Here is a 26,125-nt window from a genome sequence, read left to right as displayed (position 1 = left end):
TGTTGGACATTTTTACAGTTTCCAATTTTTCATCATTATAAATAATGCTGAAATCAACACTTTCATGCATATAACTTTCTTCTCTGGTGAATTATTTCTGTAGGATATATTCCCAGGAGGGAAATTACTGGGTCAAATGACATGAGCATTTTATGACTCTTGATACATGTTGTCAAACTGGATTCCCAAAGGACGAATTTATATCCCCACCAGCAACGTGTGAGGGCGCCCACTTCTCCACAACCACTCCAGCACTGAATCGCGTCCTGCTAAGGCTCTGTGAGCTAATTTAATAGAGATTAAAGTGTCATTTTATTATTTTAATTGACATTGCTTTGATTACTAGAGGGACCGAATAGCTTTCCTGTATTTTTACTTACTGACTCTATTTCCCCTGGTGTGAACTCCAGGTATCTTTCTGACTACTTTGAATGGGCTTGTTATAATACAGAGATTAACGCTTTCCTGCCATATTTGGCGTAATATTATTCAACCGTCAGTTGTTTCTCTTTCCATTTTGGATGGTTTTTATTGTCCAGAACTTTTACATTTGAATATAGCGATATTAGTACATCTTCTCCCTTTGTTAGATCCTTTAAAGCACAAGGCTTCGCATTGCTCTCTATTACAGTGAAATATTTTATTTTGATCCAATAGTCCCAAGCTGTGTGAAATTATTTTATTCTTTTTTGCAGGCTGAAGTCGAGCCGCCTCTGTTCGAACCCACTTTCCACCTCTGGCTAGCTGTGTGACCTCAAGCAAGTTACTTAACCTCTCTGTGCCTCATCAGTAAAATGAGGATACTAGTAGTGCCTACCTCACAGGATTGTTGTGAGGATGAAGTGTTAAAATGTAAGGCACTTAGAAGAGTGCCTGGCACCTAGTAAGAGCTAAAGGAATGTTAGCTTTCATTATCATCCGTACAATCATCACTGCCCAATGTATTGCCTCTTCCTCCCTGCTCTGAATCCACTGCAAAATTTCCCAGTGTGATCTCTAGGGCTTCATCCACATCACTTATAACTGGAGACTCCACATTTGAACATTCATCTGTTCAATGGGACTCTTAAGGTGACAATCAGTTACAGTCACATCATGAAGGTCTGTAGAACAGACAAGAATATCATAAATGTTTTTGTTTAACCCCCCGGAAAGCCAAGCTGCTCCACGTATAGGGCATTCCTCTGTTCCAGCAGCTTGGGTACCATCCACAGGGAATGTGGGCAGTGCGAGGTGAGCCCCGGGCGAGGTCTCTCCTTGTCCTGGCACCATCTCCAGTGCTGATGAAGGTCCAGTCACGTTCTGTTTCTGGACAACGGTCCCCACCTGCAGCTGGCCCCCTTGCCTCCAGTCTGCCCCCTGCCCTCCTCAGCATCTCTAAAGCACAGGTCACTGTGTTGCTTCCCTGCCCGAGACCCTGTGGTGATGGCCTCTCTGTGAGAAGAAAGCCCAAACTCCTCCTGTGGCCTCCCCGCCCCTGCGTGAGCTGGCCCCCGACCCTCACCCAGCTCAGCTCCCGCTGCCCCACTTCTCACACTCTGCACTTGCAGACTGCGGGGTTACCTGCAGTTGCTCAAATACATATGCTCGTTCTTTCTTCTGGCCTTCGATTTCCGTCATTCATTCATTCATTCACCAAATGTATGTTGAGCACCTAACATGTGTCTCCTCTTCTAGGAGGTAAGGATTCAGCAGAGAACAAGAATAACAACACAAAAAGGACCAAGGCCCTGACCCTATAAACTCACATTCTGGTAGGGGAGACAGACAATAAATAAATAATCGTATCACACATCAGAGGGTAACAGTGAGTGATGGGGTAGGGAGGCTGTGTTACAGTGGGGTCAGGAAAGGCCTCTCTTAGAAGGGATGTTTCAGCACACACCTGAACGAGCCGAGGGAGAGAGCTATGGGGCCACGGGGCAGAGAGATGCAGGCAAAGGGAACAGAAGGTATGGAGACCCTGAGGCTGAAATGCACTTGGCTTGCCCATTCCTCTGCCCACCTCTACTTCACAAGACTAACTCCTGGTCATTTGAGTCCAATCTGTGTTACTCCTGAAATGTGGCTGGATAAAGGTCTCAAGGGAGGGGTAGGAAACAAGCTGGAAGGAAGGGTTGCAAAGCAGGGAAGCAAAGCCACCAAGACAGCGTCTCAGGCAGCAACAGCGTTCTCAGCAAGACCAGGCTGGGGACTGCAGGCCCTGGGAGATGCCCCACCGTCGTGGGCGGGCCCACCTGACTCTGCTGGGCCCGCTCGTTTCTGTGGGGTCAGAGAGGTGGGAGGGGCAGGCTTGGAGAAGTGTCCAGGCCTGATTTGAGGACACAGTGCAGAGTGGAGAGAGATGGGCTTTGAAACAAAACTGATTTTCAAACTGTGCGTGATCCTTAGGCACTGTCAACCTCAGGCAAGGTAACTAACCTCGCTTATCTGTACAGTGGGGATCCTAAGACCTTGCTCGTGAGGTGGTGATGTGCTGGTGTCTGCACTGCTGGGCATGTCAAAGATGCTCAACAAGCGCTGGTTCCTTTGTTTTCTTCATCTCAGAGGTCCTGGGCTTATGCATCCTGTGGCCTCTGTGAGGATACAGGATTGTGAAGCAACCTCTGTCCTTCAATGGGATGGAAAGGGGAAGGATGGAGACGTCACCTGTCCACCGCCAAGTCTCCAAGTCAGAATCTCCCACGTAGCAAGACGTGCTTTTCTCTCCTTCTGTTAAAACGAAATGTCTATGGGTTCCACCCTCAATTATCCACACTAATGAAGGGAAGGGCTGGAAAGAATAATCCAAAACAGTGGCTCATCACCCCCGAATTATCGATTAATGGGAAGAGGTGGGATTGGAATATTCAATCTAACATTTCTATGTGGAAGCATTCTCTCCCTGCTGATGCTCGGCTCCTGGGTTGGGAGATATGTCCCCTCAAGGACGAGACGGCAGAAAGGCATGTGTCCCCTGAATCTCCAGGGCAGGCATCAGTGGGGGAAGCTCTGACAGGGTCACCTGGCCCCAGGAGGGAGACAGATGTGTGTGTCCAGCTACAGTCCCTGCCAGGGCAGTGGTTGAAGGCTGACCTTCCCACTTCCCATCCAAATGGGAGAAATCACACTCAGGTTCCCACCCAGCGGTCTTGGTGCCTCTGGGGCCATTATGAGGGGCTGGGAGTGGGCCGGCCATAGTCCCGAGCAAGCCATGTTTGGGTTCTATGGGGTCTCCTGCCGTGGGCGCAGATACGGAAGGGAGGGTCAAGACCGGGGCATTGCGCTGCCTCTGTGGAAAGGGTGTTTGTCAGCTGAAGACCTGTGCTAATCGGTGTTAAATAGAGTTCAATGCAGAAAATTGAGAAGTAATGAGACTTGGAGCGGAGAGAATAAATTAAGAGGTGATCACACGGCCGGCGAGAGCCACCACCTGAATGCTGAAAAGGAGGAGCCCTGACCATCAGAGAGCCCTGGGTCGGAGGAGAGGTCAGGTGATGGGCCCGCCCCAAAGGAGCTCGGGGTGATCTAGAGCAATTAAGCAGTTACATTTCATCGTTCCAGGGCACACATGCTTCCACATTTTAGTATCTTTGAAATTGGGGGGGCCGGCCCCGTGGCTTAGCGGTTAAGTGCGTGTGCTCTGCTACGGCGGCTCGGGTTTGGATCCCGGGCGCGCACCGATGCACCGCTTCTCCAGCCATGCTGATGCTGCGTCCCACATACAGTAACTAGAAGGTTGTGCAACTATGACATACAGCTATCTACTGGGGCTTTGGGGGAAAAAAAGGAGGAGGATTGGCAATAGATGTTAGCACAGAGCCAGTCTCAGCAAAAAGAGGAGGATTAGCATGGATGTTAGCTCAGGGCTGATCTTCCTCACCAAAAAAAAAAAAATAATAGAAATTGGGTTGTGCCCTATCATCGATGGCATGTCATACTTTAATTGGTAGCATTTTTTCTTTCTTAGTGGTGCATCAAATTAAGCAGCATCTTCTAAGTGAGAGCATCTTAGACTCAGTGGAATATGGTCCCAGATACCTGGAGCAAATCTCTTTCCTTGTCTGGGTCTGTCTCATTGGCTGAGAGCATCACCTATCCACTCACTTCTTTAATCATTACTTAGTGAGCATCTACCATGCGTCAGACCCTCGGCTAGGCACAGCGGGAACAGTGACCCCAATGGTCCACAGCCTGCTTTCTGAGTGTTTATTCCTCGCCGGGCACTGTTAGGAACCTTTGACACGTGTCGCCTCATTTTTTCCCAGTGATAATCCCACGGAGAAGGGATTATCATTACTATTGTCCTCCTATGACAGGGGAGGTTAAGTGCCCTGCTCAGAGCCCCACGCTGGCTACTAACTGGCTGCGCTGGGAGCCGATCCTTCCTCCAGACCCACGGCTTGCAATCTCGGTGCTTTCCTGTGCATTCTGGCAGCATAGGCGGGAGTGGAGAAGGCAAAAGAGGAACGGGAAATACACGAGGGATGCACGTGATGGAAGGAGACATACAGGGAGCGGAGAGAATGTAGTGTCGTGCACCAGGGGCAGCCTCTGGATTTGGTTTAAGCAGAGATTGGAAGGAAAGAGAAGAGGGAGAGAAGAGAGATGGGGTGGGGGAGAGAAGGTTCGAGAGAGGACTCGGTGTGTGAGGGACGAGTGGGAGACAGAGGGTGGTCTGAGGACCGGACAAAGTCCAGTGTGGCTGGAGGAGGAAGGGCGTGAATGTGGGGCTGATGCCCAGGGCTTGGATGGCTAGGTGAGGAGTTTACTCCCTCCTGGAAGCAATTAGAGAGTTTTAAGTGAAAGCTCTCCAAGATCCTTGCACCCAGCCTCTAATGGTTCCCTGAATCTTTTGTTGGACAATGAGTGACTGTGGACTCCTAAGAAGAAGGCTCTGGAGAAGGCCCCCATGGACAGCTATTCAGGTTGAGCACTGCAAAAGGGTGCCCACGCAGATGGGTGATGAGAACTGAAACCCAGACTCTACTCTGTCCACCAGGCCATCTGCCCACAGGGCTGTGTCCGCTCAGCACGGCCTCTTATGCTAACCTACACAAAAGCCCTAGCTGGACTAGCAGAGATCCAGGTTAGGAGAGGCAAGCGCTAGCTATTATTGCAGTGTCCCTACTGCGTGCCAAGCCCTGGGCTAAGGTACCATGGTGACACAAGAAACAAAAAATAGGTGACATTCCTGCTTTTGGAGAGCCACAGGTCTTGACCAAAGGCTTTGTGACGGGAAAGAATTTTTTTTCACTCCCACAAAACACAGCAGGCCCCACTATAACAGCTTCCATTCACTGAGTACCTACTATGTGCCGAATGTCGTGCTAGATGCTGTCTATACCGTATCATGAGTGCTCACACTGCCTTGAAAGGAGGAGCAAGTACCCCGTTTTCCACAGGAGGGAGCTAAAATGTTCAGTGCCTTGCCCAAGGTCACAAGTGGAGACGTGGAAGAACTTAAACTTGATCTCCAGAGACCCAGCCAGGCATGAGAGCAATTTTCCCCATGTGGTCGAGCATGTGGTATTTATTGACCAGAGACTCTGGGCCAGGCGTCTCTCATGCATTAACTCCTTTAGTCTCATTACAACCCATTCAGGCGGGCAGAGGTTCTCTTGCAAAAATCAGCTCAGGGAGGTTGGGAGACCTGGCCAAGGTCCATAGCTGGCCAGGGTTTGAGCCCACCTCTTTCTGATCCCTCTTCCTCTGCTCGGACTCACTCCTTTCCAAGAATTTTAGGTCTCAGAGCTCCTGGAAGGTAGGGGCTATTTCTTATCCATTCATGTTCCTCAAAGTCTACCTTGGGACCAGGCATAAAGCAAGTGTGGAGTAAATATTTGTTGAATGAATGAATGAATGAGTGAACGGGGATAGAGAAGTAAGGTGGATGTACACCTTACCTGCAGGTAATCCAGCCGCCTGAAAATGCTCCCTCCCCTTCATCACGTGTCTTCCGACACGCCGACACGAGGAGGGTCAGGGCACTAGAGTTTGGTATGATAACATCTTCAAGCTATGTTAATAATCTTCCCCAAGGGGGGAAATCTCACTCTGCATGATGAACTGTTTGTGGGATTACTGAGGATGTGATATGAAGTTCATCCTCATTCCCCACTTATTGAGGAGTGCTGCCCAATTTGTCTCAAATGTCACATCTCTATGTATTAATTTGCGACTCCACGGTACTGATTAGAAGGAATATTCTCCAACTCCCAAGGCAGAGCCATCGGAAATGGAGCAGGTTCACTCAGGAAGCACACGCCATCCCTCCTGGGCAGAGGAAATGGACATTCATTGCCTCCCACCCTAGAGAAGGCCTCACCAGGCCTGCTGTTCTGGCCTGGAGTGGCCTGTATAGTGCAAATTGCATATTCGGTATATACATATATATACAGCTGAATAGCTTCCATTAGCCCAATTTTGAGATGTCTGCATAATATCCCAGAATTGAGGAACTCTTTCAGAATGAGGGCATTGGCTGAGAGGCTGAGACTGGGAGAGGGGAATCAGCAGGTCGAATTACAGGGAGGAATAAAATCAGGAGCGGTGCATTTCTGGACCCTGATTGCCCTGTGTGCACAGTGGCATGATCACCTTCAGCTCTGCTCCCATCTCCGAGAGCCATGAGAGCACGTTCTGTCCCGAGGCTCGCTCTGAACCTGCCTCTCCTGGTAGAGCAACAACAGGGAGCTCCATCTTCATCCATCTGTCCCTCACAGATGCGTCTGTCTGACCCTGTCTCACCACACTGTGGTCCTGACGCAGAGATGGCATTACTGACCTTCCACTGGCAGCAAAAGCACACCCAGGTGTTTTTTCAGAAGTGACACTGAATTGAACCCTTCTCCTCCCCTGTTCTGTTCCCCTGTGACATTGTGGGTGGATGGGGTAGAGGGGGCACATTGTGACTGAAGATGAGGCTTGGCTGAAAAATCAGGGACTGCATACAGTAGGCACTCAATAAATATCAGTTCAATGAGTGAAATCTCTACCATCAACTTTATGTGTGATGTCAGCCTCCCTGGGCTCAGTATTTCAGGTAGACTAGTGGTTCATGGGTGGGCTTCAGGGTATCTTAATTATATGAAAAAAATATGGAAAAGTGTTGTGTGTGCGTTCATGTGTGAGTGTGTGTCCTTGGAAACACAGTCACAGCTTTCAAGTCCACGTCCCCAAAAGTCTAGGGCTTACTGGACATGTTACTAGCACCTTTAGCTCGAAAGCCAACATCTCTGATATAAAGAGAAGAGGCCACGAAAAGCTAAGTTCCCAGCCCCGGCCTCATCAGTTCCCATCCACCAGGTGACAGGGCCGAGACCTCATCTCTATCTGGTGGACACTGTCTCAGGCAGAGCTGGGGCTCACGGATACAGAGAACACTCTGCTCCTTCCCCAAAGAAGCCACGTTCTGTTTGTAAGATTAGACACACCATGAACAACTGGATTGAGGATTTTATCCAAACTCAGGAGCCAGGAGGCTGGGACTGTGACCTATGGAGTTGAGATATCTTTTCTTCCATCTCCTGAAATAACCCCAGTCAAGTAAGGTGAGGATGAGGGTGACTTCATTAATTAGCTGACATTTATCGAGCTGACAATTTGCCAGACCTGTATTAAACACATCATGTGATTGTGTGTTCTCTTCCTTCATCTTCACAACTCTAGGAAGCATTATTACATGTGTGGAGGCCAGAGCTCAGAGAATGAAATAACTTGCCCAAGGTCACACAGCAAGTGAGTGGCAGAGATGAGATTTGCTTCCAGATATGTTTGAACCCAGAACCTGAGGTCTTAATCATTGCACTATGCCACCTCTCCCCTTATGGTTACCAGCGAGTTTGTAAAAATAAAGGTTCCTCATCCTGCTAGATTCTATGTGGAGATAATAAGGGAAGTAGATGAGGTCTGATTTTAAAGGAAGCCTCTTGTATTTTGATAGTGAGATTCCAAGATGACAGTTAGATTTAGCTAAACAGATACCTGTTTTTAGATCTAGATGATAAAATAGGTCTAATAGACTGAGACCCCAGGAGAGATGGGTTCTCCTTCACAAAACTGTCAGAGTGACTGCTCAAGATTAATGCTGTTAAAATGCAAAGGGGCAACCAGGATTAGGCATTAAAAACCTGCAGAGACTCTTATCAAATTAACATTTCTGATCTGCTTATAACCCTTGTTTACTTGCTGATCAATCTGGAATAGGCAGAAACAATCCCATACAATCTTCGAGAGTTGTGCGTGGAGAAGGCGGGAAGCCTGGGAGCCAGGATGGGAGAAATAATGTCCAAGTGACACCAAGACTAGAAACATCAGGGAGAGACATGCCAGAGGCAGATCGGGGAAGTAAGAGGCTTCACACACTCAAAAAGACAGAAAGACATACAGCGAGCATCAGAGAGTCAGAGACAGACAGAGAGTCACCAAAACCGAGACAAACACAACCAAATTCCAGAGGGATTTAAAAGTAAAATGGAAAAATAAAACTCTAAAAGAATAAGATGAACAGTTAAATAAATATTTATCTGATCTCGGCATGGAAAAGGCCTTTCCAAGCATGACACCAAAGGTAGATTATAAAAGGAAAAAATTTTAATATCAGTGGTATAAAAATTCAAACTGCTGCTGCTGCTGCTGGGACTGGGCCAGTGGCGCAAGTGGTTAAGTGTGCGCGCTCCGCTTCGTTGGCCCGAGGTTCACAGGTTCGGATCCCAGGTGCGCACCAATGCACCACTTGTCAAGCCATGCTGTGGTGGGGTCCCATATAAAGTAGAGGAACATGGGCACAGATGTTAGCCCAGGGCCAATCTTCCTCAGCAAAAAAGAGAAGGATTGGCAACAGATGTTAGCTCAGGGCTGATCTTCCTCACACACAAAAAAATTAAAACTGCTGCACATCAAAAGGAAACTCATAATGTTAATATCCTTAATATGCAAAACCACTTGCAAAAAAGATAAGAAAAAATACTAACATTCCAAAAGAAAAGTGGGCAGAGACAGGGAGAGGCAACTTACAAAATGATCTACAAAAGGGCAGTAAGTGATGACAGGTGCTCAACCTTCCCCATCATCAAAGAGATGCAAATTATGACAACAAGTGAGATTTCATTTTTCACCCACTTTAATCAATGTAACAAAAAACTCAGCAACATGCAATGTAGGTAAAGTGGAGGGAATGTACTGTTGGTGGATGTGTGCATCGCATAACCTTTCTAAAGACACAGTGGAACTATGTATTAAAATGAAAAATCTACACACTCTTTGACCCAGCAATTGCACTTCCAAGAACTTATTCTAAGAAGATAATTAAATGAGGGTTTAAGTTGTATGTACAAGGATGTTCTTCACGTAAATGTCCATAGAAGGTGACTGGTTAAATAACTGTGGTATCTGCAAACCACGACGGCTCCCTCACTGATATTCATTAGCAAGGACAAAGCAGGGCTACTTTTGTTAACATGAAAAACGTCATCCTCATTAACCAGATTACAGAACTGCACAGACAGCATAACCCCCGTGCACATGGATCTGCATCTGTGTGTGTATGCACGTGTGCAAGTGCAGAGAGCTGTCTAAATGTGCACTTGCTGAAATGGCAGAGGTGAGACCAGGACCTCTGCAGTGGACAGGCAGCCCCAGCTGGGCAGAGCAGGATGGGGGCAGATCTGGGAGTCAGGAGGAGGAGGAGAACAGAGTGAGGGCTCCTGGGGACTCAATGATGATGAGGTTGCCAGATCTAGCAAATAAATATACAAGACATAAGACACTCCATTAAATTTGAATTTCAGAAGGACAATGGATAATTTTTTTATTGTAAGTGTGTCCTATGAAATATTTGGGATATACTTAAACTGAAAAATAATTCAAATTTTTAAAATTTAAATAATTTAAAATTCAAATTAACTGGGCGTCCTGTATTTTATCTGGCAACCCCAGCTGAGAAACTCTGGACACATCCCTTGTTGCCTCGCTGGGATGACCCCGCCAGCCTGGAGGGGCGCTGAAGACAAGGCAGGCTTCCTGTGTCCGCCCTGCCCCTGAGTGGGCTCCAGTTTACCTGCCCATGAAATGGAGTCACGAGTCTCTACCTTCCTCTAGGAATTTTGCAGGGAGGGCAGTGCAGGAGAAGAGTACGGTCTTTAGCACCAGAAAAGCCACGTGAAAATTCTTGGCCATCCAGTAGCCTTAAGCTGAACACAAAACTTCCAAGTCCTAGCCCGTACATCTGTAAGATGGAGATAGCAACGTCTGTCCATGGGGCTGTCGTGGGGATTAAATGAGATAATGTATGGAAAAGGCCTAGTGTACCGTCAGCACTTAAGACAAGCTGATCCCCTTCCCTCCCGTCCACGGCTGCAGCCCACGCTCCTGCCCCCGGGGATTACAAATCAAGCATCTCCTGTCATCTCAGAGGCAGACTACTGGCCTTTTTGATCTTTTCCTTGAAGTGGCAGCAGCTCTGAGCTGACACTCTTCACCTGACTTCACCTTTCTCCAAAATCCCCTGTCGCAGTTCAGTTCCTTATCTGCACTCTTCACTCTCCGACGAGGGCGGAGGAGGATCAAACTTGCTTTGATAGCAGACTTTCAGTGATGGCAGCCAAGGGGAGCTACCAAGAGCAGGGCCCTGATGGCATTTTTAAACGGGTATGGCGACATCTTGAATAGCAGATGTAAGGAGGCCGTCCTGATTGGGGGCAGCCCAGGCTGGTAGGGGGGCTCCTCCTCTGGAGCCTGTCTGTCTGTCTGTCTGCTTGCTGTCCAGTACAAATGACTATGGTGCACTCTGCAATGGAGGGAGGGGCTGACTTCTTTCCCTGAGAGCCAAATCTTCATGGTCCTTTTGACTACTGGGTCTCCCCCCCGTAAGGCCCAGAGAGTTTACAGAAATCTGCCCAAGGTTAGTTAGTCAGTTGTAGGCCTAAGAAGCTAGTGTTTATCAGTAAATCCCCAAAAATGAGATTATCCAGTGTCTTGTGGATAAGTCCAGTGACAGGGGGGGCCCAGGGCACCCCTGTGGATGCATGTATCATGTGGGTATTCCCAGCAGTGGCTGCCCCTACTTGCTCCTCCCACCTTTCCTCTTTGCCCCCTACTCTGGTTGTTCCAAAAGTCGGTGCATTTTTTTTTTCCAGATGCACAAATTGCCCCATAGTCCAGTCCTAAGCCAGACCAATGGGGTCTGGTGATAGCCCCAGCCCTGGCTTCTCTGCGCCTGCCTCCCTTATTAGCACACACATCTGTGAGCCACTCTGCTGGCAGCACAAAGACAGCAGCCACACAGACTTCAGAGTTAGCAGAAACCCTGCACAGGTGACTGCACAGGGACGCACTCAGCTGTAGCCACCTGTTTGCACTGGTCCAGGGTTCTCCGGACCTTGCCTGCAAGGCTTTGTCTTTCCAGCACCAATGACTTCGAGACCCGACACCGTTATGTGGCTGAGGTAGGATAGGCCCTTCCTTCTGCCCTCTTGGTCCTGCTGCGGGATGCTGAGCATTCTCACATCCGGGCTGCCTCTGCTGTGCCAGGCAAATGGAAGGAGGGACGCATCGGCCTCTATTTTATCCTAATATTTTGTAACCTCTTTTGAATCCCAGACCCTTTGTGAATCTGATGGAAGCTCCAGCTCAGCCTTGTCCAGTAGAATTTCCTGCAATGACAGAAATGTTCTCTACCTGTGCTGTCCAGTACAGTAGCCACATGCAGCTATTAAACCCTTGACATGAGTTTAGTGCAACTGAGAAACTGAATTTTAAATTTAATTTAATTTTGATTAATTTAAATATAAATATTCACCTGTGCATATTGGCTACTATACTGAATAGCACAGCTCTAGACTGGGGTCAGCAAACTTTTTCTGGAAAGGATCAGAGAGTCAATATGGTAGATTTTGCAGGTTGTATGGTCTCTGTGGCCATAACTCTGAAGTTGTACTGTAAGCAAGCAGTCACGGACGATGTGTCAACAAATGGGCTTGGCTGCCTTCTAACAAAACTTTATTTACAGAAACAAGCCATGGGCTGGATTTAGCCAGGGGGCTATATTTTGTTGATCACTGTTCTAGACCCTTCCTAGAAAAAAATACACATATCCATATACATTCAGAATTTTGCCTCTAATTTCAAGGGGTTAGCAGACCTTTGACGTCCAATTATAGACCCTGCCCGTGAATTCCAAGCTACAACCTCTGACTTAAAAGGACTCTGTGAATTTACCCTCTGTAGGATGTGAATGTACAGATCTGCTCTGTGTGATGGACAAGTGCTCGGCGTTGTTCCCCAGAGGGGCCAGTGTGGTCAGGGATCGATAGGACACTTTTTTCCTAAAGCCTCATATAAGTCCAGCCTCAGATGAGTATCTACAAGGACTGCTGAATGAGGACATCACGCAGGTCCAGCCGGGACCCCTGTGTGTCAGCCCCGCCCAGATCTCTGCAGGCTCTGACTCTAGTGGCACTGACTCATTCCCCCACCATCCCCCAACACAGCCAATCTCGCCAAGGCCAACATACTGAAGAAGGAGCTCATGGCCAGAGAGACTTCGAGAAGCTTCTGAGGAGGCCTCTCTTAGTAAGGTAGTTGTAGCCCAAATTTGGAGAGAATTAGTTTGGATTTAAGGTCAAAGGTTCAGGGTGAAGATGTAGCCAGGATGACCAAGATCACAGACTTGGTACGGGGAGGAGCTGATCACTTTTCTTGAAAGAAATTGGGCTATCTCAGGAGCCCTCACTTTAGAGATGGTTAGGTCTTAGTCAGGAGCCCTCAGTTAAAGCGATCTGGAGTCATGTCAGAAGCCCTCAGTTAAAAGCATGTGCAACTTTCTCTGGAGCCTTCTCAGGAAGCTTTAGTTAAAAATAACTGAGACCTTCTCAGGAGCCTGCAATTGCTCAGGTTAAAGCACCAAACTGTGTCCCCCACACCCCTACCACCAGGGGTGCATTTTGCCAAGGAGATAGGAGTTGCCCTCCTTCGTGGTGTATTCCCAGCCAAGACAAAGATGGTATCTATTTCTATATCGCTATAGCTTTATTCAAAAAAGCATCACTTATTCTTTAAGTTCTTGGAGGCAACGGAAAGAAAGATTTTGAATAACTGGCATGCTTTACTAGGGTGTTATGTCATTACTGTTATTAATTATCATTAACAGTGTTAAAATATGCCTATTAACAATCTCAACACAAAATAGCAGTGTGGGTCTTAGCCAAGGGCAGCATAATTACCTATTAATGAGATGTAAATTTCCCAGGGAAATGACAGAGATCTAGAAGTACCACCTTCTGAACTAACATAATAAAGTTAGTAATAATAATAGTGTATAATCTGAAGATATTAGTGTTAATTTGAATGCTAACACATATTTAAACAGGCTGAGAGAAGCAGAAATTATTTGCATAACTCAAACCAAGAAGCCCTAATCCCTGCTAGTAACAAAAAATTGATTTTTCTTCCCTGAATGATATAAAACTGACTCTTTGCAGTCACTATATTGAGCAGAATTTTTTTTTCAGCTACTTATTTTATTTCTTTTACTTAGGGTTTATATCTCTCTGATTTCCACAAGCCAAGCTGAGGCACCTCGTACAATTAAGCCCAATGGAAAACAGAATTAAAAAAATAAAAACACGACCAAACTAGTTAAGGGGACAGAGAAATAGATGCTACCAGGCCCTCAGGATAATCCACTGGAGCTGAGCTCTGACTTCAATTCTCAGTTTCCTGGAAACGCAGCACGTGCAATTTAAATAACTGAGTTACTGGTTAGTATCCAGCCTTGTTAAGACAGGCGCGAGCTCTGAGTCTGAGGCAGCCCCTCCCTGCAGCTGAGAGCAGCGCAGCGCCCCCTGTGGCTATTAGACCTCACAGGTCAGGCCCCCGGAAGCTGGGGCTGGGAGGCACCTACCTTCATAGCTGGCATGGAAGCCCTGCGCACTGACTGCGTAGTCACTGATGAGGCGCAGAGAGAGGGTGGTGGCCGCGCTGACGATGGTGGCTGGCAGCTGAAAGCCTGTGAGCCTGAAAGACAAAGAGATGCGATTTAAGGAGAATGACCCCCTTGGGAACTGCACATCCGTTAAGCATTTATTGAGCGCCTGCTGGATGCACAATTCTGATATGGCACAGGGAGGGATATGAAAGAAGCCTAACACCAGGCATATGGAAGGTGTTCCAAGACAGAGTGGTGATGGGGCAGAGGTGATGGAAAACAGCAGTCTCCTGTCACAGAAACATGGAAGGCTACTCCCCTGAAGCCATGGGCTATCCTTAACCTAGAGGCCTGCCTTCTTTATGTCTCTTCTCTTTTCTCCTCTTCCATTTTTTTCTCCTGTCTTTCGCCTTTATGGTTGAGATCCTTTGAGGCTCTGGGCAGACTTCACCACAAATTTAAAACTATTAATTGTCAATATTTATTCACCCACTGAGGAAAATATATCCAACTCTAAGTAGGAGAATGTGGATGCTTCTTATCATAGACTTTATTCTTTAAAAGGAGTAAGTCTACTGCGTTTATACAAATTATAAGTGTTTATTATTTTAAAAAGATGAAAGCAAAAAATAAAAACCCAATGCAATCCAGAAATAGTCATTCTTGACAGTTGACATACAACGAGATGGATCAATAGATGGGATCATATTCAACGAAATAATTTCACACAAATGGGATCATACTGTACATGCTTTTAAAATTAAAATGCTTAATTTTCTTTTTTCTGCAAGTTAAATGAAGAAAAAGAAACAGGGGTGAAACGGAAGGAATTATTGAACCTGAGATAATGTTTTTAGCACAAGAGATTCATTTTTAAAAGTTTCTCCTAATGTTAAAAAGATAAAATAATAAAGCTTTCACTGAATACTTGGGGACATATTTTAGGAAAGAAGTTGTCCACCCCTGGGCCTCCATGCATGGTGGCCCCCACAGGTGACCTGACTGTGCACACAGGTGGTAATGCAGTGGCCAGTCTTCTATCCACCTTTGTCCTTTATCCCCTATCTGAGGCTCACCTGCCTCACCCACCCCTTCAGGGCTCCAGGGGGAGATTCAAGGTTGACTTTTACCTCCATTTTTAAGTAGTTTGGAATATCTGTGGTGTTCCTGGATCCCTCTCGATACCTACCATTGTTACATAAAATCTGGATGCCCAGATGTCCCCTGGAGAGCATGAGTATTGGGTTCAGACTATTTAAATCAGATATTTTTTAATGCCCACCTTGAAAAGCCTTGTGTAGATGAAGCCCTCGCCTTTCCCATCATCCTAATCTTACAGGATTCATGTTAACTCAGAATAAACTCAAGGAAATTTAATCAAACTGTGGAAGGGGTGGCCAATTGAGTTTCAAGGTCATCTCCTTTTCAGGTATAAAAACATCCAGCAAAGGATCCCTACCTCACGCCATACCCTTTCCCCATTCCCATCTTTCTGCCTCTATCTCCCTCACTTTCTCACATGGGTCAAAATCCTATATGTAAAATAATGAAACCATACATGTTAGAAGGAAACAAACTATTTTTTTATCATCTTATGCTGGGGAAGGTCTTTCTAAGAATAACATGTTTAGAGGATTCCTTTGACTTCTGCCTGCCCATCATTCTTCTAGCGAGCTGTTATTGCATGGGGTTCGGATAGGTACCCCACCTGCTCACTAGCCACAGAACTGGGCAAATGACCCATCATGGCATATCCCTCATTGTTATGAACTGGCTTAAGGCATGGAGAAGAGGGAAGGGGGCCAAAACAGGGTCATTCTGAGTTCTTCTACAGGATATGATATCAGACTCTGAGAGTCTCTTATTTTTTGATTCTAAATCATTAGAACGTAAGCTTGGGACTGCCAGCAGCCTTTTTATAAATACAGAGAGCCTATCTACTTTACAGAAAATGATATCCCACGCAGATATAAACAAAGCTGAGCAGTGAGAAGAGAAGAGAGACAGAGCCCTAATGATATATGTGGAGATCCTTAATCCAGCCATGCAGAGAGACCTGTCTCCTCTTCCGTGCTGGTTACATGAGCTGACATTCTTTCTTTGTTTGCATTCTTCCTTCCTTCCTCTCTCCCTCCCTCCCTTCCTTTTTTTTTTTCTTTCTTTCTTTTTTTTTTTTTTGGTCAAGCTAGTCTGATTTGGCTTCTGTCTCTTGAAATTGATTGAGTGCTGATGGATATAGCATGAAACTCCAGAGGCCTTAAAGGAAAATACTGATTGATTTAACCATGTGAAAATTAAAAGTGTACATGTGGAGCAAAAGAAACTGTAAAAAAGACAAAGAGAAAAATGCAAGCTGGAAAGATTATGTATAATATAGAGACAGGAAAAGGGTTAGTTTTCATAATCTGTAAATAAGATTTACACATCAATATGAAAAAGATAAACAGGTAAAGAGGAAAAGAGCAAAAGATACCAAGAAAAACAGAAAGATAATTCACCTAGTGAATGTCAAAAATATGAAAACAGAATCCACAAGACTAATTTTTCACCTATCAGATTGGCAAATATCCAGAGTTGGCAAGGATTAAGGCAAACAGATCTGGTAGTTATCAAAAGGATAATAAGGAAACAGTACAAACTATATACATACATTTGACAAATTAGATGAAATGGTCCAGTTCCTTGGAAAGCACAAACTACCATAATTTTCCCAATATGAAATAGATCATTTGAATAGCCCTATAACTATTAAGGAAATTGAATTAGTAATTTAAAAGATCCCCAAAATGAAACATCCAGGCCCAGCTGGTTTCACTAGAGAATTCTACCAAATGTATAAAGAAGAATTAACACCAATTCTGTACAATCTCATCCAGGAATTAGAGGAGGAAGGAGCACTTTCAAACTTATTTTATGAGGCCAGTATTACCCTGATACCAAAAACCTAAGACAGTACAAATAATGAAAACTATAGACCAATATCCCACATGAATATAAACACGAAATTCCTTAACAAAATATTAGCAAAGAGAATGCAGCAATATATAAAAATAATTATAACCCATAACCAAGTGTGGTTTATTCCCAAGCATGCAAGGTTGGTTCAATATTTGAAAATCAATCAATGTAATTCACCATATTAACAGCCAAAAGTAGAAAAATCACAGGACCATATCAATTGATGCAGAAAAAGCACCTGATAAAATTCAACACTCATTCCAAATTATTAAAAAAAAACAACTTTCAGAAAACTTAGAGGGAAACTTACTGATTTGATAAAGAGCATCTACAAAAATCCAATAGTTAACATCAGACTTAATGGTGAAAGACTGAATGCTTTCCCCCAAGACAGAGAACAAGGCAGGGTTCTAACAATGCTATGGGAAAATCGGCAAAAGACATGCAGAGACATTTCACTAAAGAGGATATACAGATGGCAAGGAAGCACATGAATAATGTTCAACATCATTAGCCACTAGGGAAATGCAAATTAAGACCTTGAAGAGATATTATTACATACATTAGAACAGATAAAAATAAAAATAGTGACAATACCAAATGCTGGTGATGAGGCAGAGCAACTGGATCTCTCATACATTGGTGGTAGAGTGTAAAATGGTACAGACACTCCTGAAAATAGTTTGGTAGTCTCTTTTAAAAAAAATACTACACATACACTAATCGTACAACTCAGCAATCGCACTCCTGGACATTTACCCCAGAGAAATGAAAATTGGTGTCCACACAAAAACTTGGATGTGATTGTTCATAGCAGTTTTGTTTGTTTTTGTAATAGCCAAAACTGGATACAACCAAAATGTCCTACCATAGGTGAATGGTTAAACAAACTGTGGTATATCCATACCACAGAATACTACTTGGCAATAAAAAAGAATGGACTATTGATACATAGAACAACGTGGATGGATCTCAAGGGCATTATGCTGAGTGAAAAAAAGCTTATCTCAAAAGATGACATACCAGATGATTCCGTTTATATAACATCCTGGAAACGACAACATTAAAGAGATGGAATACAGATTAGTGGTTGTCAGGGGTTGGGGATGGTGAGAAGAAGGCAAGTGGGGTGACTACAAAGGAGTAGCATGAGGGAGATCTTTGTGGTGATGGAGCAGTTCTGTATCTTGATTGCAGTGGTGCTGATGTGAATCCACATGTGAGAAAATGACACAAAAGTACGCACACACATTGCACCAACGTCAATTTCCAGGTTTTGACACTGTGCAATAGTTACATTAGATGTACCCATTGGCGGAAACTGGGTGAAGGGTACATAGAACCTCTCTGTACCATCCTTGCAACTTCCTGTGAATCTGTAATCATTTAAAGTCAAAAGTTTTTAAAAATTACATATGTGGCTCACACTGTGTTTCTGTCAGACAGCACCTCAGTCCTTCATTAGATCTGACCTAAACTCAGTCTTCCCAGATTGAGCCTTGAGCTCCCACTTGGTCCTTTCCAGGCCGCTCCCTTCAGCTTCCTCTTGTCCCTTCCAACCCCTACGTTGCTCCCACACACACACATACATCTGCAGCACTGGCTGGGTCCCTGCTGAAAATGGACTGACTATCAGAACCTCAACCCTGGCCCCAAGGCCACCACTTGCCCAACCCTTGGCTTTGCGCTGACTTGCCTGTGCACCAGATACCCTTCCCCCACCCCCAGACATTCATGTGTGCTGATGACAGATTGTTGTCACCAGTGGACCCTCGCATTAAAATACCAAATTGTCCCCCATGGGGCCAGAGCTCTATCTGGATCTGACCCCCCCTTCCCATCCCAGCTGGCCCTGGTTGTCTCTACCTCCAAGTGGGGCCAATTCACAGCAGCTGCAACTTGCCTCTCACCCATGACCACCAGAATTATGCCCTTGGGTGTCCTTCCCAGACACTCAGTCTGGGGAGGAGTTTTTCCTCCAACAACGCACAGCTTCATGGAGGAATCTCAAATCTCACCAAGGCTTCTCCCATGAGTCGTCTCTGGGAGCATCATTCTTCCCACTGAGTGGAACTTGTTGATTTTATTCCCCAAGTTACTTCCACGATATTTTTGAGGTGCCGTTAAAGATGGCAGACCCTAGTTTCTCGGTACTATATTGACACAAGCTGTGACTAGCTAATGTACTGTCAACAAACAATTACAGTTTTATCACCCGCAATATATGGAATTGCAGCTTACTAGGCATTTTCTCTAATCAGATATTTACCACTGCTCTGCGATTTCCCAGGCTTGGTAGATAAATTCTAACATGGAAGATTCCTCAGAGGTGCTAAAGCTGGAGGGAGTGTGAAAGCTTGAACCTCCCCATCTGGATACTTGAATCATCGTCCCCCAGCCCCACTGTCAGCTCTTCCCTCTCCCACTCATTATCCTTGGATGGATTTTAGACAAGCTGACGACCTCCCCACAAGTCAGGAGGAGTTATCACGCTGCATGTTGGAATGAGCAAATAAAACTTTCAGACTTTCCCATCTTTTATCTGAAAAGCCTAAATACCATATTGAAAGGACTGAGGTAGCCTTCAATAGTAGAATCCAGCCTTATTAGAGAAATGGGGTAAAATGACAGCAAGAAAGGCAACAGCCCCCTATTGCTGTTGGTTATCTCCCCATTGCCTCTAAAATGTGCAGAGAGCAGCTTCTGCAAACAGGTGGCCTGGTCATAGGTGTAAGCTACTACTCATCTTCTGCTTTATCAGGCTTATTGTCTTTCCCACTTCCTCAAGAACCTTCTCTTTGCTTCTGCCTCCCGGTCCAGAGTCACCCAAAGTCTTGGAAATGGTCCCTGATGATGTCCATGACCCCAAACTTCTCACTCTCCCAGTTCAGAATCCGTCAACGGTTTCCCACTGTTCTCAGGATTAAGACAGAATCCTTAATAAGTTCCACAAAGCCTGTATGACTCAGCCCCTGCCAGACTCTCTGCCTTACATCCTGCCTGGCTCTGGCCCCTGCAGTCACCTTTGGTCAAGGGCAGGGGCAGTGGTCAGCGCAGAGTGCAGGCAAGAAGGAGTACATTTCCCGTGGAGAATTTGAACACGATATCAAACAGACTTTAAAAGTCCACTTCTTATCCTCACCATGGGTCCACACTCCAGATAACATCAGTGATAAAATGCTCACCTGCATTTCTCCCCGCCCTCCTCCTTGGTCCACGGCTGGCTGCAGTTCCTTCAATTTGCCACCCCCATCCCCAGGGTCTTTGCACATGCTGTTTCCTTTCTAGAATGCTTTCTCACATCCCCTCCACCTGTTTGCCTAATTAACTCATCATCATTCAAATCTCAACACAAATGTCTCAACGTTATTTTCAGAAAGATACCTTCCTGACCTCCCAGACCAGTCTATCTATTTTGCATTCGCATAGGTCCCTATGGAAGTCCCTGGTTCTCTTCACCTCATCTCTCTAGTTTTCCTTCCAGACACAGGGTGGAACGGCACCTCCCCATTCTTGCTGAGTCAGGCCTGGCCGTGGCGCCGGCCTTGCCAAGGGTACGTGGGCAGCAGCGAAGTGTGCTGCTCTGGGAGGGAGTCTTGAGGAGGGTGTGCATTTTTTGCCCAATTCCCCTTCCCTCCCCCGGCTGCAGTGATCTGGGGTCTCTGTCAGCCGGGCCCCTGAGTGACTCCACGAAGCAGAGAGCCCCTGCAAACCATTTCTGAACATGAACCATGGGCAAGAAATAAACTTTTGGTGAGTTAAGGCATTGAGATTTGAGGGTTGTTTGTTACCACAGTGTTTTAAAATGTAGATTTTATGATTATTCAGGTATGGCAAGGCCAACAGATCAGGAGGCGATTGCCATAAAAAAGACAGTATGTTACTTGCAGCTCCCAAGAGGAGGGGGCACACCACACCACACAGGGCCACACGGGGAAGCACCAGGGTCAGGGGGGCAGACGGAGCAGGAGGAAATGTGGGCAAGAGCCTTTATTGGGGTTTTCGCAGGGAAGGAGGCAGGTAAGCAGGCTAGGCAGGTTTGGGATTGGCTAGTTTGAATAATTTCAGAGGGCTCCAGGTCTTAGGGATGGCCCTTAGCTGTCTGACTCCTGTCCCTGGGGTGATTAAGGCAAGGAGACAGTGGCTCGACATGTGAGAGCTCAATAAAGGAGATGGCTGGACTCTGGATTGGGTGGTTTGCATATGAAAGGCTTACACCCAGGAGAGTAGTGTGCTATCTCTTAGAATTAGCTAACCCTGGGAGGAGCTGTCTCTCCTGGGTCAGCAAGGTCCCAAGACGTCAAAGCATCAGAAAATAAAAACATGATTTTTACACACAGCATAACATGACTGATTCTGACTAATATCATTTTTTTTTCTTCCCTAGCATTCATCACAGTTCCTAATTAGATATTTTGGAGTAAATATTTTTATTATTTCTGTGATTATTTTATTATGGTCTTCCTGATAGACTGAAAACTCTGTGAAAGCAGTGGTTGTGTTTGTTTTGCTCATCTTTGTCTAATTCCTTGCATATTTATTTTTGAATGAGTGAATGAATGACTGGAAGATTATCTGGCATTTCCAGGGGCAGCTACACAGTGTCATAGTTCATCCTGAGGCTTGCAGGACGGACAATAGGAGGGAGGGACATCCAGGCATGGTCTAAGAAACACCAAGTGACTTTCGTAATTCCCTCACATACCCATGACATGAGTGAGATATAAGGAAAAAGAAGAATGTTTTGAACAAATCCTTTTCCTCCCAATCACTCCAGGAAGAAGAGGGCCTTTTAAAGGGGATATCAGTAAGAGGAGACAGAGGGAAGTGCTTGGAGGGTAGAGAGGAAGCAGTGTGCCCAGGTGGGAAGGTAAGATTGCCCAGTGCTGGGACCTGCACCCTCTCTCTTTGTGGAGAGTGGAGAGAGTGGCAGAACCATAGAGGAGAATTGCTCCATGGGGTGCCTGGCGAGGCTGGTCTGTACACAGAAAGTCTCCCATCCCAAGCAGAAGGGCTTGTACTCCCTACCTAAGTCTGGCACTGATGCAACTGAGGTGATGCCACCCACCTTCGAGTAACACTGAGGCCTTGAGCATATCAGCAGTGGCCAGGGTGGAATGAAGACTAGGGAGCCCTCTGGAAATGTCGGGGTCTGTTTAAGACCTTGTTTGGGGGAACCCCAGCAATGGCTGAAATGGAATTTCTCCCCTTCATGAGTGGGGGCTCACGGTAAAATTTCTTTAAATGCAGTGATACAACACTTATTCTACCCAAGTGAAATGTTTGCAAATTCCTACCTGCCAAGATAAAAGCTAGTTTTCTTACTCTAGGGGATAGTACCCATGTTTGAGAACTTCAGGGCTCTAAGTTGACCAACTACCAACTTCCTGGGCTGGGGCCTCTTGGCTTTGAGGAGCCAAGCTTGGGGCAAGGAGACCTTGAAGGAACCCTGTCAGAGGAGCAACAGTTGAAGGAAGTGGGCATGTAAAGTAAAAGAGAATTGGTCAGGACGAGAACTGCTTCCAATCCCTACAGGGCCATGCCTGACACACCAATGTCCTCATGAAATGCTTAGCCATGAACTAGGAGCACAGGGTGGAGGCTCCAGGGAGACCCACCTGGTCCATGTACAGAAGAACTTTGGCAGTCACACCTGTTCGGGGAGGAATGGGCCACCTCTGAAGTTCAATCTGATTTTAACTTCTCAAATATTTATTGAGTGCCAATGGGTCTCTGATACTGAACCACAGAGGTGGGTAGGAACATACCAGGCTTTTGCCATCTGAGCCTTGGGCCAAGCTCACTAGGACACATCTTTGCTTCCACCAGTCAGAGGACCAACAGGAAGGTCTTATCGCAGTGAACTCCAATTTGGAACTTCGGAGTCCGTTAGTACATCGGGGTGACCCCATTACCGGAGTGTGTGTAAATCTTGATCCCGCTAGATAAAGAAACATGGTGGGAGGGAGACCCTGAAGAGTAAGGCTTCGTCCAAACGTCTTCCAGGCACACGGCAGCCTTCTGAAGATGGGGGCACAATGCTGAGTCTTCCCTGCTTGAGGGCTGCTGTGGCTGATGCTCTAGGCCTCAAGTGAAACCAGAGATCTGGTTAGCCTCAAGGGCATCATGACGGGGAATGACAGAGACAGACCGCCCCCTGGGTGGCTGAAATCTTTGCCCACTACTTGGCCTCCCTTTCTCTATGCCTCAGCTCACTTCTCTTTCCCCTTTGCTCTCTCCCCTCCAGCCATACCGGCCTTTCAACTTCCCTCCAGTGTGCCATGTTTCTTCCCACCCCAAGGCCTCTGCCTGCACTGCCCCAAAGGCTGTGTGCACTGCTCTCCCCCTTAGCCACCCAGGCTGCCCCCACCTTGCCTACTCACTTCCTACCAGCTTCTCAGGTCTCAGTTTGAATGTTACTTCCTCCGGGAAAGAGTTTAGGGATCCCTGATAAATGTTCTCAGAGAACAGAGTACTTCTCCTTTGTCATATCCATTCCAATATTAATGGATTGATTTTCTTATTGATTATTTGTGATGTATCTGTCTTTGCTTCTTGATGGTAAGTTCCTGAAGGGAAGGACTATGTTTAACTTTTTCTCTGCATCACTGGTGCATAGCACATATTAGATGCAATATTGCTAGGAACTGAATGTGCCCCCCCACAATTCATCTGTTGAAACCCTCCCCACCATGATGTGATGGTATCAGGAGGTGGCGCTCTTGGGAGGTAATTAAGATTAGACGAGGTCATGAGGGGGGAGCCCTCATGATGGGATCACTGCCCTTGTAAGAGTCAGGAGAGAGATTGTTTCCTGTCTCTGCTCTCTACCATGTTAGGATACAACAAGAAGCTGGCAGCCTGCAACCTGGAAGATGGCTCTCAGGAGATTCTCACCATGCCAGCACCCTGATCTTCCAGCCTACAGAACTAGGAGAAATAAATCTCTGTTGTTTATAAGCCACCCAGTCTATGGAGTTTTTGTCATAGCAGCCTGAGCTGATTAAGACAAATATAGAACGAATGAATGAATGAATGAATGAATGAATATTTAACTATTAGAGAGTGGACAGAAAAGGCCTCACTGTTGTCCTCTGACAGGCCAGCTTACAAGGTTGGCCCTTGGCTGGTATCTGAGAATGTGGATTTCAGGAAGGTTCCCCATTCCCAGAACCAATAAGAGCAGCCTAAACTATTTGTGCCAACATTATGGCTTACACACAACACCTGCTTCCCTCTGGGAGTCTGGAACTTGGTACGTGCCAGACAGAGGGTGCCTATGTAATCTGCCCCCAGTAAAACTCTGGACACTTGTCTCCAATGAGCTTCCATGAGTGGCAACACTTCACATGTGTGGTCACAGTTCACTGCTGGGGGGATCAAGCATGTTCTGTGTGACTCCACTGGGAGAGAACTCTTGGAAGCTTGTGCCTGGTTTTCCCCAGACTTTATCACATGCACAGTCTTCCTTTGCTGTTATGCTCTGTATCCTTTCATGGTAGTAAGTCATAACCATGAGTGCAACTAGATGCTGAATCCTGTGAGTCCTCCTAGCAAATCACCAAACCTGGGGGTGGTCACAGGGACCCCCAACACAGAAGGTGGCAAATTAACCCAACTAGATTCTTCTGGAGAGTACAAATATTAGATTATTCTCCATGGTATATTCTAGGGTGTTCATTGGTTAAACAGAATTTGGAAATGCTGTATTAAACAAAGGTAACCAAGGATTTTTCAGAAAACAAACAAAATATAAAGTGTTTGCGGGGGCTTGTAATAAGCTGATAGTAAACTCCCAAGGCAGGAATGGGTTATGTAACAGCTCCCCGACCCATTTGATCACAGACCCTTTTACAGCATCATATGGGGTGGCATTCTATGGAACCTTCTCTGGGAAATGATATATCCAGAAGACAAGTCACGGAGCTCAGGCCATTGCCACATTGACCACGAGGCTGATGACAATCCCAGTCTCATAAGCTCTGAAACCCGTAAGTACCAAAAGACTAGAGACATGGTCCTCAAGCTGTCCCAAGATCTGGAGATCCTTATAATAAATCCCCATTTCTGAGGGTGATCCATGCATGTCTCTTCCTTGCAATCTTAAAGAGCCCAACTAACAGAACTATCCAGGAATAAACAGTAATACAGAAAATTGGGCTTTTATTGAATGGTTCTCATTTAAGTCTCTTAGCACATCAAACAGTGATATTAAAAAAAAAAGACATGTCAATTGACCTTGGGAATAAAAGAGTAAATGTAAGCAACATTTGTCACACTGACAGGCTTGGCAAATAGCATTTCGATTCACCAGCAGCCCTACTCCAGACAGCAGCCACTAGTTAGATACATAAACCATTAAGCTAAAAACAAAACTATCATTACAGACATCATCTGGTAATTTGCAGGTAATTGATGGACATTAGTTATAATCACACACAGTATACAGACACACACGTACACCCCAGAGAGACACAGGCTCTCTCTGGTAATTCCCATTTGCATTTCATCAAGAGCTTCTAAAACTGGGAAACTTGGGAAAATTGGGCTTTCTGTGTTTTAAGTATATATTTCACAGATCTTTTATTCTTAGAGCATCCTGTGGGCTGGGGTTCCGTGGAACACTCTCTGGGAAAGGAGATGCCCAGAGAAGGTAGGTCATGGAGCTCATGCTACTGCTACATTGGTCATGAGGCCACTGACACTCCTGGTCTCACAAGCCCTGAAACCCATAGTGACCGAAAATCTGTAGAGAGGGCTCTTGTGCTGCCCCAAGAGCTGGGGATCCTTGTAATAAACCCCCATTTCTGAGAGTGACCTGGCATTAGCCAGGTATCTGCTAAAAAACTCCAGCTTAAATCCAAAAGGTCTTCTCTAAAATGTTCCCGTCTATCCAGAAAACATCCACTGGCTCTACAAACCTGGCCCTTGGCTGGTATCTGAGAATGTGGATTTCAGGAAGGTTCCCCATTCCCAGAACCAATAAGAGCAGCCTAAACTATTTGTGCCAACATTATGGCTTACACACAACACCTGCTTCCCTCTGGGAGTCTGGAACTTGGTACGTGCCAGACAGAGGGTGCCTATGTAATCTGCCCCCAGTAAAACTCTGGACACTGAGTCTCCAATGAGCTTCCGTGAGTGGCAACACTTCACGTGTGTGGTCACAGTTCTTTGGAGGCCGGGACACCTGTCCTAAGTATGGTTGGGTGGGAGCAATGCTAGGCCCCCACATCTCCGTACACACTCTCTGGGATGCAT

The 26,125-nt window shown here is 46.0% G+C and overlaps 1 protein-coding gene across 2 annotated transcripts in view; it reads right to left on the bottom strand.

Annotated features, from left to right (window-relative positions):
- CSMD2 (CUB and Sushi multiple domains 2) overlaps window positions 1-26,125 on the bottom strand; it is a 604,641-nt gene that overhangs the window by 484,187 nt on the left and 94,329 nt on the right. For both annotated transcript variants that reach the window (XM_087446344.1, XM_087446345.1), the window contains exon 3: window positions 13,883-13,995. In XM_087446344.1, the coding sequence (XP_087302470.1) occupies window positions 13,883-13,995 (113 nt within the window). The remainder of the gene's footprint in view (window positions 1-13,882; window positions 13,996-26,125) is intronic.

Source organism: Ceratotherium simum, chromosome 22 (genome assembly GCF_057802395.1).
Source record: "Ceratotherium simum simum isolate JZ-2026a chromosome 22, ASM5780239v1, whole genome shotgun sequence".
Taxonomy (NCBI): Eukaryota; Metazoa; Chordata; class Mammalia; order Perissodactyla; family Rhinocerotidae; genus Ceratotherium; species Ceratotherium simum.
This window is presented reverse-complemented; position numbering and strand designations above follow the sequence as displayed.